Source organism: Diabrotica undecimpunctata, chromosome 5, assembly GCF_040954645.1.
Source record: "Diabrotica undecimpunctata isolate CICGRU chromosome 5, icDiaUnde3, whole genome shotgun sequence".
Taxonomy (NCBI): Eukaryota; Metazoa; Arthropoda; class Insecta; order Coleoptera; family Chrysomelidae; genus Diabrotica; species Diabrotica undecimpunctata.
This window is the reverse complement of record NC_092807.1, coordinates 140,471,879-140,486,522: the sequence shown is the minus strand read 5'-3', so window position 1 is coordinate 140,486,522 and position 14,644 is coordinate 140,471,879. Positions and strand designations below refer to the sequence as shown.

At 32.0% G+C, this 14,644-nt stretch overlaps 1 protein-coding gene across 6 annotated transcripts in view; it reads right to left on the bottom strand.

Moving 5' to 3' along the window:
* Positions 1 to 14,644, bottom strand: part of bbc (choline/ethanolaminephosphotransferase 1 bbc) — a 100,944-nt gene that overhangs the window by 71,516 nt on the left and 14,784 nt on the right. Inside the window, exon 4 of one of the 6 annotated variants that reach the window (XM_072532839.1) lies at positions 7,038 to 7,169. The exons of the other annotated variants lie outside the window; for them this stretch is intronic. Within the exon in view, the coding sequence (XP_072388940.1) occupies positions 7,038 to 7,169 (132 nt within the window). The remainder of the gene's footprint in view (positions 1 to 7,037; positions 7,170 to 14,644) is intronic. 6 annotated transcript variants of the gene reach the window in all.

Sequence of the window (14,644 nt, the reverse complement as noted above, 5' to 3'; positions counted from 1 at the left end):
GAGTGAATTTCCCCTTAGAGGGAGTGTGAGCCGTATGGCTAAATTTGGATAATAGTGATCAAAAGAACAGCTCCTCCTTCGTTAGTAAAATATAAAAAGCGGAGTCAAGAGCAAAGGCAAAGTGGAAAAAGGCTTAACGACTAAGAAACGAAGTACACAAGATATATATGGAACATATAACTAGACAAAGAAGAACAGCTTGTGAGGAAATATGACGAGAATAAAAAGAAAATTATAAGATACAGAAAATTGAACAGCTCCTTCATAGTAACGATCTAAGAGAACTATATAAATACCTCCGACATCATAACTTACAAATAATAAATTTTGTATGTTGTTTTTATATCTTGGTTATTATTCATTCAAGACATCGTTCCAAATAATAGACAGATTTGATAAAACATTATTAAATACTTGTTAATAAGGTATTAACACTAAATACGTGTTAAATGAGGATTCGATACATCTCTAAATTAGTACTTTTTATTATAGAAATTACAAAAAGTTGTTTGTGTAAGGAATACAATAAGCAATCAGGGAAAATTTTCGGCGACAGACAAATGGAATTGTATTATAATGACACCTATATAACCTAAAAATAAATAATTTTTTTGTCTAACCATTCCCCAATCATGCATTATTGTGTCTCTAAAGCCAGAGTATAGTTTGGTACCTATCTTTAAAAAATATTTATGATACTTATCCGAGTAATGGAACCTTTTTCAATTAGTGTATATTAATTTTAGATTACGATCGAGTAACAATTCATGATAAGCTTGGCAAAGTTTATAATGGTTGAAAAATGGATTTTTTACCGGTCCAAATGATTCTGTTTTGTCATTATACCAACAAAAACTTTTACAAAGCCAGAAGTTAGATACATTAGTACAAATTTACAGGCTCGCAAAGCAGCATTAGTCCATGTTGTGACACCGTGAACGCGGAAATCAGAAATCTTTCTGATTCGGTTTCTTTGCAGATTCTTGTTCAAAAATGCCCCCTTTAAATAAATCTGATGGGTACCGGGCGAAATTTTTGGGCAGAAATTGTTTAAACAAGTTTTTAAAACGAATTCCAAAATTCACCTTTTTTTGATCCGATGTTCGAATGGAAATAGTGCTGTTGATGGAAGGGATATTGTGCATAAGTACTTAGGACACGAAATTAGGTTGGGCAGAGATAACCAGACATGTGAGCTCCCACGTCACATAGGATTAGTCGGGGCAGCGTTTGGTAAATTAAACTATGTATTTAAATCGGACCTACCCATATGCCACAAAAGGAAAATCTTTGACCAATGCGTGTTGCTGTACACACTTATGGAGCGGAAACATTAACACTCACAAAAAAGGTAGTGAATAAGATTCGATTGACTCAGAGGGCTATGGAGCGCCTGATGTTGGAAGGCTCTCTGAGAGACCGAATCCCAAACGAAGAAATACGTCGTAGAACAAAAACAACAGATGCCATCGAAATTTGGCAAGACACGTCAAGAGATTATCAGAAAACCGATAAAACGTATTGTCGAGTGGAGACCAAGACAAGAAGTACTACGGAGCAGAGGACGCCCACCAACCAGATGGACTGACGACCTGAAGCGTGTTAGCAGTAACTGAATGTAAGCCCCCCAAGACAGAGACAGATGGAAAGAGCTGAGGGAGACGTATGTCCAGCAGTGTAGGCATACAGGTTGATGGTGATGATGAACACATTGTCCCCGATTTTGGACATCCTATTCCGTCCAATGAGTACTTGTGCTGCCATCTAACAAAATATTTAATTTGTTGAAATATAGGTTTCTATAGTTACTTGACTGGTGTATGTATGCAGCGCCAATTCATTTGAGTTTCTTTCGTTATAAATGTAAACAATTGGTATTGAATGTGTCGGATGGTGTTGATAAATAGAATTTGTTAAAAAACTATTGTTAATAGCGGTATTACTTAAAATTAGCTACCACGGATGTTCTGAAAGCGTGTACTCGTTTGTGGACGTTGAGTCAACGGAAAAATTAATTTTTAGGTAAATATAACCTCATTTTTTGTTGCATGATAAAAAATTTGGATGAGGATATAATATATAATACCGATGAAGAGTTCATGCGGTTGGTCGAAAAAGGACTATCTGATATTGAATATATGAGTGAAGCCGAAGATGGTGGTTAAGAAGAACAAGCAAATGTACGTAATAATGTTAGGGAGCAGTTTACAAACTAGGAATTGCAAGATTATGTTGAAGAGCATGAAGCTTAAACATCTGAAGCAATAAAGCTTGTTCATGAAAAAGAACCGCAGCCTAGAATTTCAAAACAAAGTAAAGAGAATAAACAGCTTTATGGAAAATAACGATCTAACAAAAAAAGGAGATATCAATTGAAGAATTCCTATGATTGCTGATAGTATGCCTGTCAATAAATTCTGTAAACTTCGCCAAAATTTACATTTTGTGAACATTTATGAACACAATCCTGCTGATAACGACAGATTGGGGAAAGTGAACCCACTATATAATTGTATAAGAACAAAGTGCCTTTCCTTGTCTCTAGAAATGAAACTCTGCAAAGATGAACAGATGGTGCCATCCAAGGGACAGATAACCATAAAACAAGATGTTAAAAATAAACCGAAACCTTGGAGTATTAAAATATTCGCTTTATACCGAAGCACTGGGCTGTTGTAAGATTTCATAATATGTCAAGGAGCAACTATTGAATTGGATGAAACAGAATCGCTTATATATATATATATATATATATATATATATATATATATATATATATATATATATATATATATATATCGGTTGGGCGGCTTTGTGGTTACGGCTCTATCAAAAAGAATAACCGCACCTAATTTTCAGCTGTACTATGTCAACTGCTTTAATAATTATAATGTGTTGCAATAATTGAGGGAAAGGCACATTTAAGTTTCTGGTACAGCTAGAGTTGATAGGTTCCAGAAGCCACCATTTTTGTCAGATAGAGAAATGAAGAAAAAGGTAGAGGATCATGCCAAGAATTAATTGGTGGTAATGGAGAGATAATTATGACAAAATTATTTGACAATAAACCCGTTAACAATGGCATCCAACTATATGGGCCTTGGCAAAAAAGATGAATGCACACGGTTGGACAAACTCCACAAAGAATATGTACCTGAAGTTAGACAATATGCACATGGGAGGCGTAGATAAGTTAGATTACCTTATAACGTAGCACAGAATTCCTATTAGAACAAGGAAATGTGTAAAAAAAGCTGTTGGTTTAGGGGTTGAGAATAAAGGGATTCTAGATCTTCTACATTTCAGAAATTTCAGACATAGGCTCACAATGTCCTCAAGTGAGGACATCTTGTAGTGCCCAAACTGTACATTTTAAAAATGTAAAACTAATATGAAAAATTCGCAAAAAATATGAGAAAAATCAAGACAATGATCAATAAAAGATAATGTCGGTTCATTCAGCTTGGGAATATTTTGACAGCCATTGTCCGAAACACATAATAAAAAAATTCGTACTTTCTGTTGAAGACTTCTTTAATTGGATAATTATGAATAATGGGAGTGTATATTCATTAATTTTGATATTTCTATTTGTAAATACTAATCCTAGACCGACAAACATGGAAGGCAATAGTAAACGCAGCAAAGACTCACGAAGAGTTGTAGCGTCATTGATGATGATGAAATACTAATCCAGAGACGATTATAAAATTTGAAAAATAAACCGTTAAACCTTTGCTTTAGTCGATGTAGTTTTATTTTGTTGAAAAACAGCATGTGAATAATTTTTCATTTTTAAATTACAATAAATATGGGCTAAGAGGTAAAATTTGTCGAATCAACGATGGAATCGAACAATGAAGACTCTGGTGGGAAAATCCCTACATGAAGCCGTCCATATGGCACAGGATCGCAGAAAATGGAGGCAGCAGGTTAATAATATTTGTCACCACACGCCGTGATAAGGGCTCAAGGAACGAGGAGGAGGATTGAAAAATGACAGCACTGTAATAAGCCTAGATAAGAAATAAATTTAGTTACTTTATGTGCAAGTTATCCAAGGTTAATATAATGAAACTAATTCACATACACACCAAGACAATGCACACATTTAAAATAAAATATTTTTGGTTGGTGCAGTATATTTCAATTATTAAGGGAGGAACTGGCTTTGAAAAGATATTTGAACCATTTTTTGTCTGAATGAAATATTTTGAGAGGCAATCAACAATTTGTTTATTTGAAATTTTGCTTCTTACAACAACTTAGAACATCAAATAGAATGATGACCACATCGACAAAACCCTAAAAGAACTGTCATATGTAACCTCAATTCGAATTGACATTGTCAGTTTTGCCTCTCAAAATATTTCCTTTAGACAAAAAAATGGTTTAAATATCTCTTCAAATCCTCCCTTAATAATTTTAATATATTTTATTTTAAATGTGTATGAATTAGTTTCTGTTTTGTTTCTGTATGTATATCTAGTGCTAAAGTCAAAAGTCCGTTCCCCCCCTCGTTTTTTTGAACGTTACTGTTATAATAGTGAAATTTGGAGGGAGGTAATAAATAGACGTAGGTTTCCCAACTAGTCATAACAAGTGATGTAATAGTGACAGATGACGTTTGATATCTTGAACACTACCTGTTTGTATAAACTTCCGAAGAAGCTTCCTCAAATAAGCTCCCGATGTAGGGCGATCGGGGTACCTCTCATTAAAAAGACTTTCCGCTGCATGGAAATTATTTCCACATTCACCAATTATTAACACAGCTGCTACTTTTTCGGCTACAGTACGTACCATTCTACCTTTGTAAAAATTTAAACGTCTCGTTATACAATATTTAAACTAAATATTAACTAAGAACAAATAACTAAAAATAACTTGACTAAACTTGAATTGACCAAACTAAGCAGAAATAGAAACTACATATTCAGGTATAAACGCGTTTGCAAACTAATAATAACTAGAGAATTGACTAAACTAAGCAGAAACAGAAACTAAATATTGAGCTATAACCGCTTTTGCAAACTAAAATCAACTATAGTATTGACAAACGTTAACTTTTTTCGAATTAGTAGTTTCGCATTTAATCAATTAATATTCTAACGTTCGCCTCTGGTTAATTGTCAAAAAAGTTGACTTTGACGTAAAAACAATTAGAGAATTGAAAAACGTCAACTTTTTGACAAGTAAACAGAGGAATAGGTTTTAATATTTATTAATTAAATGCAAACAATTTTAGTATTTATATTCATCAAAATGAGCTTAAACTCAAATAAAATTAGTATGGTTGAATAGGTATTTTCAATACCTTTCAAACGAGGTATCACTTGCCATAAGGTCCTATTTAAAATTATTTGTCACAAAGGCGCTATAACGTCATCTGTCACTAGTACGTCACTTGTTATGACTAGATAAGAAGCCTACGTCTGTTTATCTCTCTCTCTCTCTCTCTCCAAATTTCACTATTAGAAGTATAACTGTTCAAAAGATACTAGAGGGGGAGCAGACTTTTGACTATATAGTTTGTTATTTCTTGACTGTGAATATTTAAATAGAAACTTTTTTATTTCCTGGGTTTGTCGGTTGGTTGTAAATAAAACTACTTAACATTTTCAATAAGCAAACATTACATTTTACAATTATATTTCATGTTTACACTTTAAAGTGTAAACATGAAATATAATTGTAAAATGTAATGTATATAAAATAAAGTGCTTATTGAAAATGTCAAATTTGTCGAAACGTTTAAGCAATAGTTAAAGTTTTATTTTCAACCGACCGACAATATATATATATATATATATATATATATATATATATATATATATATATATATATATATATATATAATCATCTCTCACATTTACAATTTTCTACCAAAACTTAATTTTAGAGTTCAACTTTTGTTTGTTTTCTATATAGTAGGTATCCAGCTTGGATAATTTGCACATCCGGTAAATAAATTTCTTTAGTATCTAGGCTTATTACAGTGCTGTCATTTTTCAATATTTTTAATAAATAACACATATTTGAAAATATATCTTTACAATAAATAAAAATAGGTTTAACATTTTGACAAACAAACATATCAATAGCGTTCTTTTTCTTTTTGGTTGTTATCCTAACATTCTCCCCACGAACATTACTATATTTGTCAAATTGCAGTAAAGCCGATGATCATCAGACAACATCCAACCACAACGGAGCTTTAAGTATGCTTTCACGTAGGTATAACTACATCCCTTGTATCATCGGCATTTAAGTAACATTTACAAAATTCTTAAAAATTGTGCACTTTTAAAACTGTGCTCATATAATATTGGCATAATTTCTTATTTTTTACCTGACAGTATCCTAATGGTGACAATTTATATTTTAGCATTTAAGTAACCTTTCCGAAGGCCTGATGATGCATAGCAGATTGTAGTATTCGAAACCGGTCGTCCAAGATAAAATAAATTGATTGTGAGAAGTCCATTATTTATTTCTTTTACCTAAATTGAAATGGACTCACACGTGCAACCCATTCATCATTTTATTGTAAAAGTGTTCACATATGTGTTATTTATTATATATCTTTATATTTAAGCCTTTAGGGTGAGCTGGAAGCTAAGTATTTAGAAAATGTTAGCATTACATTAGCAATTAAGATATATACCTTAATGTATTTCTAAATCAATAGACTCTAAATAAATTTCTAATTAAAAATTGTAATATTTTTGCAAGCATTGCATGTTATTGTTACATAATTTGTTGGCTATGATAAAATTCGAATTGTTTTTGTTAATTAACAAAACAGAATCATTTCTACACGGCATCAGTTTAATGCGATATTTTTACATTTGAAAAATTTCGTTGTAAATATGAGAATCGGTATAGATTTGTAGTGTATGTATCAGGTATCCCAAAAAGCCCATGGCAATATTAGAAGGAACGCCACATTCGCCTCAAACAACCCAATATTAGTTTAAAAAAGTTAACGAGTAAAATTGCAGACATGCCATGTCGTTTGAGATACTCTGACTTACAGCAACTGTGGATCCATTCTTGCCAACGCCCCCAGAAAAAACTGTTATTATGTGGCTGTACATTGTCACTGTACCGACTGATAGTGTACTTAAAGGAATTGCATACCACATTTCAAAAGAGTCGCTAAAAATCTAGGTTAACGCAAGTTAAAAAACAGTTTTTAAACACTTTAAACAAAGATAGATAGTATATTTCATAAATTACGATTATTTTAAATTAGCATCATTAATTTGAAGTAAAAATGATACTTGATTTTATAAATTATTGTAACTGTAATAAAAAAAAAACATGGTAGAACTCTTCACCATTTATTATTTATCGTTTTTACTCTGTCATCATCGAATCAATATTGACATATATCCCACACAATTTAAAAGATTACTTGAATTGAAAATCACACGCTCTGGAATTGTATACATATATATTATAGGATGCTAATAAAAAAAATAGTGTTCTTGATTGCACCTAGCACATATAACGAAGGTCAAGGAAAAACCAGTCAACTTTAAAAAAATGAAAAACATATCTTTGTCCAATCATTGGAAATTACAAATGTTGAATAATTGAAAAAACTATTAAAAATGAAAATACTATTTTTTTTTTAAATGAAAAAGAACTATCCCAAAGCCTTAAAAGCAGAAAATAAATTACAGACATGTTGCATATCTCCAATTTTTTAATCTACTACATCATAATAAAATTATCTTAAAATCTGGGAGCAAAAGAGAAAAAGGCATATAACAGAATTCAGGGTGATTAATTAGTGTGAGGAAGCTCAGTAGATCTGTTATAGTAAAAAATACAAAAGAAAGTTATTGACAAAAATTGTAAGCAGCTTTAAACTCCAAATTTTAAAATTAGTTACAATCTTACAGGGTGTTCCATAAGATGGTGGCAGACCAAACTTATGTTTTTTTTAAACGGAACACCCTGTATGTTATTTTAAATTTGAAATCTGCTTCAGGTAAATATTACCTGAAAATCGTATCAAGTTTAGCTCCCTGTATAATTAAAAAGGTGTATAGAAACATTGATCTATTGCAACCATAGTTTTTAAATAATTGTTAAAAATTATAAAACATATTCGTTTTCATAATATTCGTTAAATCAAATACAGGGTAAGTCAAAATGCAAGTACATTATTTTCTTGGTAATTTTAAATAGAACACCCTGTATTTTATATCACTATCGAAAAGTACTAATATCGTACTTCAAATTTTATGAAGTACTCCCTATACCTAAAGTTATCAGTTTTCTAGATATTTTTATTTTTCCATCAAAGTATTAATTTGGTAGATATTTTAACGTTTACCAATAATTATTGTGAGTTGGTCATAATTGATTTATCAGAAACTGACAGTTTGACATTATTGTTTATTAATTCAGTATTGGGGTACACCGTAAATTAGCAACAATTATTATTTAGTAATTCAGTAATTAATTCAATTTAAATTAGCAATAATGAATATTAGCAATAATGAATTTTACTACTGATGAAATGGTAGATATGATCTGGATATTGGGGGAATGCAATAAAAATTCATTACTATTTACTAGAATTTATCAAGAACGGTTTCCAGAAAAGAGGGCGGCAATCTAGACAAGATACATTTAAAAAATTGAAAGATCGATTTAACCGCACTGGTTCACTGAATTATGAAAAACATGAACGAACAAAAACTAGTGTGACCGAGGAAAACGAAATGAGTGTGTTGATGGCAGTTACAGAAAATCCACACACAAGTATAAGGAGTATTTCCAATGAACAAGAACTTAGTTACTACTCTGTTCATAACATTCTATCTAAAAACAAGATGCACCCTTGTCATATTCAAAAGCACCAAGAATTAAATAATGATGATTTTCAGAAACGAATAGTATTTTGTGAATGGGCCTTAGAAAAAATTAATGAGCAGTGAGATTTTTTTGATTATGTCCTATTTGGTCATGAAGCTACATTCCATCGAAACGGTTCTATTAATAGGCATAACTTTCACTACTATTCAACAAGCAATCCAAACCACATAGTAACACATAGTCAAACAAGATGGTCTCTAAATGTGTGGGGAGGTATCGTCGGTAACCATGTAGTAGGACCATATTTTTTTGAAGATAACTTAAATGGTGAGATTTATTTAGATTTTATCGTAAATTAGTTACCGATATTATTAGAAGAGGCTCCACCTAATATACGTGAACAAATGTGGTTTCTACATGACGGTGCTCCTGCGCACCACAACGAATTAGTACGTGGTGAACTTAATGATCAGTTTGGTGAAAGACGGATCGGAAGAGATGGACCGGTAAGGTGGCCCCCAAGGTCACCAGAATTCAATAAAATGGACTCATTTTTTTGGGGTTACGTTAAGAACGAAGTATATAAAATACCTCCAACAACAAGGGATGATATGAAAAATAGAATCCGAATTGCATTTCAAAATATTTCTTTACAAATGCTTTAGAAGTAATGTAAGCAACTCTTTCAATGACCGCTTTCGAGTATGCATAGATGTTTTGGGAGGTCATTTTGAACACCTTACTAAAGTAAGATAAGTTTAAATTACTGTTGTTTTTTATTTTTCTATGTGCTGTTATTTTTTTAATTTCCCATCGGTTATTTTTTATAAATTTTATATGAAATAAATTGTTTTCTTTTATGTGTCGTTATTTCGTTACTGAATTAATAAACAATAATGTCAAACTGTCAGTTTCTGACAAATCAATCATGGCCAACTCACAATAATTATTGGTAAACGTTAAAATATCTACCAAATTAATACTTTGATGGAAAAATAAAAATATCTAGACAACTGATAACTTTAGGTATAGGGAGTACTTCATAAAATTTGAAGTACGATATTAGTACTTTTCGATAGTGATATAAAATACGGGATGTTCTATTTAAAATTACCGAGAAAATAATGTACTTGCATTTTGACTTACCCTGTATTTGATTTAACGAATATTATGAAAAGGAATATGTTTTATAATTTTTAACAATTATTTAAAAACTATGGTTGCAATAGATCAATGTTCCTATACCCTTTTTTAATTATACAGTGAGTTAAACTTGATACGATTTTCAGGTAATATTGGTTATAACTTTGTAATTACCCGGTATAACATAATAAAAGTTTACATTGTTGTGATGTGAAAGTGAAGCAGATTTCAAATTTAAAATAAAATACAGGGTGGTCCGTTAAAAAAAACATAAGTTTGGTCTGCCACCATCTTATGGAACACCCTGTAAGATTGTAACTAAGTTTAAAATTTGGAATTTAAAGCTGCCTACAATTTTTGTCAATAACTTTTTTTTTGTAATTTTTACTATAACAGATCTACTGAGCTTCCTCGCACCAATCAATCACCCTGTATAGATATTTTGCCAACCAGTACATCGGACACCTTATCGTTCCATTATGTGTCCATTCCATAATCATCACTTTTTCTTTTTTATGTCAAATATGTAATGCGGCAGAATACCTGCTGCAGTGGCGACGCGTTGTAATGCGAAGGGTCGGCACGCGTTCGTAACTCTTGGACTACAGAGTAGTCCAAGAGTTACGAGTTTTGTTTTTTTTTGTTTTGTGTTATTTTTAACTGAAATCGAAATTGTTACTGTTGATTGTGGTATGAAGACATTAATTGATGCAAGTAATGAAAGAGCTGATGAATTTTCGGAATACCAAAAAAATCAGAATATGTGACAATTCATTGCAGTTTGGTACAAAGTGCAATCAAAAAAGTTCTATTGCTGCAGTTATAAAAGGCATCACAAAGAAAAAGCCAGTACATCTAAAATAAGTCCTTGTACTATATTACGCGTAAGTGAATCAACTTTTTGTCCTACAAAAATGTGCTATTTTGGGACAATGAATCGAACGAAGGGTATGGAAAAAAGCACTGGATTTTCGCCCTATAATCCATAAAAAGTACTTTACACTTTCATTCAAAGAATCTATTCTGAAAGTAGCTCGGACTCGTTCCGATGATGGGGCAAAGGCTGTTGCCACATCGAATATCGTTCGAACATTATTCGAATTGAATTTGAACATGATATAGTAGCTGCTAAGGCTAGGTATCATGATTGTTATAATTTCTTCTTGATACAGACCACTGGACGTAAAATCGGTCTGTCTGAAGATTAAGCTACGAATCTTGCAATTTATTAAAAATTGATATACATTGAAAATAGCGATGGCTGTCAGTTTCCACTAACCGAATTAAAATAGTTGCAAACAGAGCTGTATTATTACTGAAAAATCAGCAACATCAACATGTATATGATTTATAGACAATCATCGTGATATTTTAAATCACGCTTGTTACGAAGAAAAAAATAAATGAAAAAGAAAATCGATTTGGGATCCTAAAAGCTGCTGAAGCAATATAATTCGAGAAGATATTCAATCTGCATGCTTGCAATTAAATGTCACTGACGCATGTTTTGGAGAAAGTTATTCCAAAAAATAAACGATTAAATATATATAATTTAAAATTGATATGCATAAATATTAGTTACAGTATTAGAAGTGCTGTTTGGTTAAGCTCTTTTAAATCTAAATTGCAATTTGATCTTTTTTGGAGTTTTTTTCATCGACAATTGGGGTTTGTTTGACGTCCTAGAAAGATTTTTTGGCGCTGAAAAATGTGCCAGGGGCACTACTTTACAGGTGGTGTAGAAACGGGTGCGTGCATATTATGAAGAATACAGATTTTTCAACGTTTTTAAACGTTATATCTCCAAAACGGTGACTTAGGAGAAAAAGTGTAGAGACAATTGTTATAGATAATTGCATCATTTTTTTGTGTAATATATTTCTATGATAAAGATACGTTTTGCTGGAAAACGCAAAAAATTCATATCTGCGACCTCTTTTATAATGGCTTTGACTTAACCAATTATTTATTAGACCATTTGTGGTAAGTTAGTTGTGGAAAAGACCTCCAACGTAGTAAAAATTATACTGAAATGATGGCATCTACTGAGATAAAATGTTCCGGAAGCAAACTGAGCCTCCGTTCGAATTTCCGGGTGAAGACTATTTCAGGGGGTTACAGGTTAGAAAAATCAGAATAGGGTCTTGGAATCTTGGAAGTCTTACAGGTAAGAGAGTATAAATTCCTGGCATTCCAGAGACTAGGTGGAAAGCACAAAGTGTGAAAGAACTAGGTGAAGGATCCAAATTGTGCTATGTAGGGAAAAGTAAAACTAGGAATGGACTTGATATAATTGCTGATAGTGAAATATAAGATAATGTGGTAGAAGTTGTAAGAACGAGTGTTGATAAAGAAGTATTGAATGTAAGAAGAAAAGCTTTCTATGATCAATTAGAAGACACTCAATTAGATGAGAAAGTTATAATAGGTGATTTTAATGCACATGTGGGTCAATCCAAGACAGAATATGAAGCAATACATAGAGGACTAGATTTTGGAACTAGAAATGAAGCTGGAGATGATATGCTTGAATTAACAACAGCAGTGTTAACACATTATTTCAAAAGAAAGACTTATTACGTACACAAATTGAGAAAATCAGTCCCAAATACATTAGTTCATGAAAAGAAAAATATTCATGAATTTAAGGACTGCAAGATAAGAGTAAGAGGTGAGCCAACAACATAAATTACTTGTACTGGACATCGAAGTAAAAAAGCTAAACCAATGCAAAATATAAGAGAGGACCACAAAAAATCATGTGGTGGATGTTAAAATATGAGAAAGAAGGTGTATTCAGGGCAATAATAGTAGAAACAATGAGTTGAACCATAAAAGGAAGTCCTAATTTCTGGAGGAAGATGGTCAGCATCATTAGAGATACTGTTATCGAAATACTTGAAAACGTCAGGAAAGAAATTTGAGAATAAGGAGACCTGGTGGTGGTCTAAAGAAATTCAAGAAAAAATAAGAGAGAAGCGAAGATTATATAAACAGTGGCAAGAAAATAGTTCGGACACATCTTCAAAACTATAAGGTCGCCAAAAAGGAAGCAAAAGTGGCAGTGGTGAAAGCTAAAGCAGACGCGTATAATAATATATACGATCAACTGGATGCCAGGGAAGGAGAAGCCAAAATAGCCAAACATAGAGCAAAGAAAGCAAAAGATTTTATTCAGATTAGATGTATTCGAGATCAAAATAGTAAAAAACTATTTCACGAAGACGATGTCAAAAAGAAATGGAAAAAGTACTTTGACAGGTTATTAAATGAATAATTTGACAGACAACCAGTTAACGGAGACAGTAACAGCAATGGTGACCAAAATAACAAACGAAGGGGTGGCTCAAGCAATTCAAAAAATAAAGTAAGGAAAAGCAGTTGGACCAGATGAGATTCCTGGGAAAATGTGGAAATCATTAGGAGAGACAGACAAATTGGTAAACAGGTCTATTTAATAGAATTATGGATGTTGGACAAATGCCAGACGAATGGAGAAGCAGTGTATGTCTACAAAAACAAGGGAGATATACAACAATATACAAACTACAGGGCCATAAAAGAAACCGAAATATCCGATAATTAGTTTGGCTATAGAGAAGGCAGATCAACAACATCTGCAATTTTCTTTACAAGGCAGTTTATGGGAAAATACAAGAATAAAGAAACAAACGCTCATTGATCTTGAGAAAGCACATAATAGAGTTCCGCGACATATTCTGTACTGGCACTAAATAAGAAAGGAGTCTCCGGTGAATATGTATAGACTGTGCGAGACACAATGAGCGAATAACAACTAGTGTTAGGGTAGGTGTGGGAGAGACTGATCAATTACATGTGAAAGTAGGATTGTACCAAGGCTCGGTGCTTAATCTTATTTATTCTCATTAGTGCGAAACAGCGAAACTACAGCGTAACATTCCCTGGTGCTTAATGTATGCTGATAAGGTAGTGTTAGTCGGAAATAGTAAAAGCAGCTTAAAACAAAAACTAGAATGGAGACAACCTCTCGAGGAAAAACTTATTATGATAAAAACAGAGTATTTGGAAATGTTTTTTGATTATGTCATATTTATTTCCTTAATAAACCATCCATTGGTGTATTTTTTTTACTTATTTTTTTTTATAATTATGTGCTCATATTTTTCGTGCAGTTCTATCTAGTTGTATTCTAATGATATAATAATAATTATTAAAATATAATCCAGTGATATAACTATAAAACAATAATTATGAAATTAGTTTTTCATCTCTTTCTTATCTGATAGATTTATACCATGTCTGCTTTACTGGTATCTATTCATTTCGCTGCATCGCTGCGTCGTAAATTTGAGTTTCCAGCTGTTAAAAACAAGAAGTATCAAATATTAAAGTAAAAGACAACTAGCGCGCAACGCTACTGGTTTGAAGTGTCAGTTGTGTGAATTTTTAAAGCATGCTTCGATAGATATATAATAATATACATATTATCACTTGTTAAACCAGTGTCGTTGCGCGCTAACTCTATTTTACTTTATCTTTGATATCTTGCGTTTTTAACAGCTGGCAATTCTAGTTTGCGACCATTTTTTCAGAGCCAACCTTATATCATCATATTAAAAAAAATAACATTAATTTTATATAAAAAAACATGCATATACGTCTCATGAGCAGCGTATTTTATTAA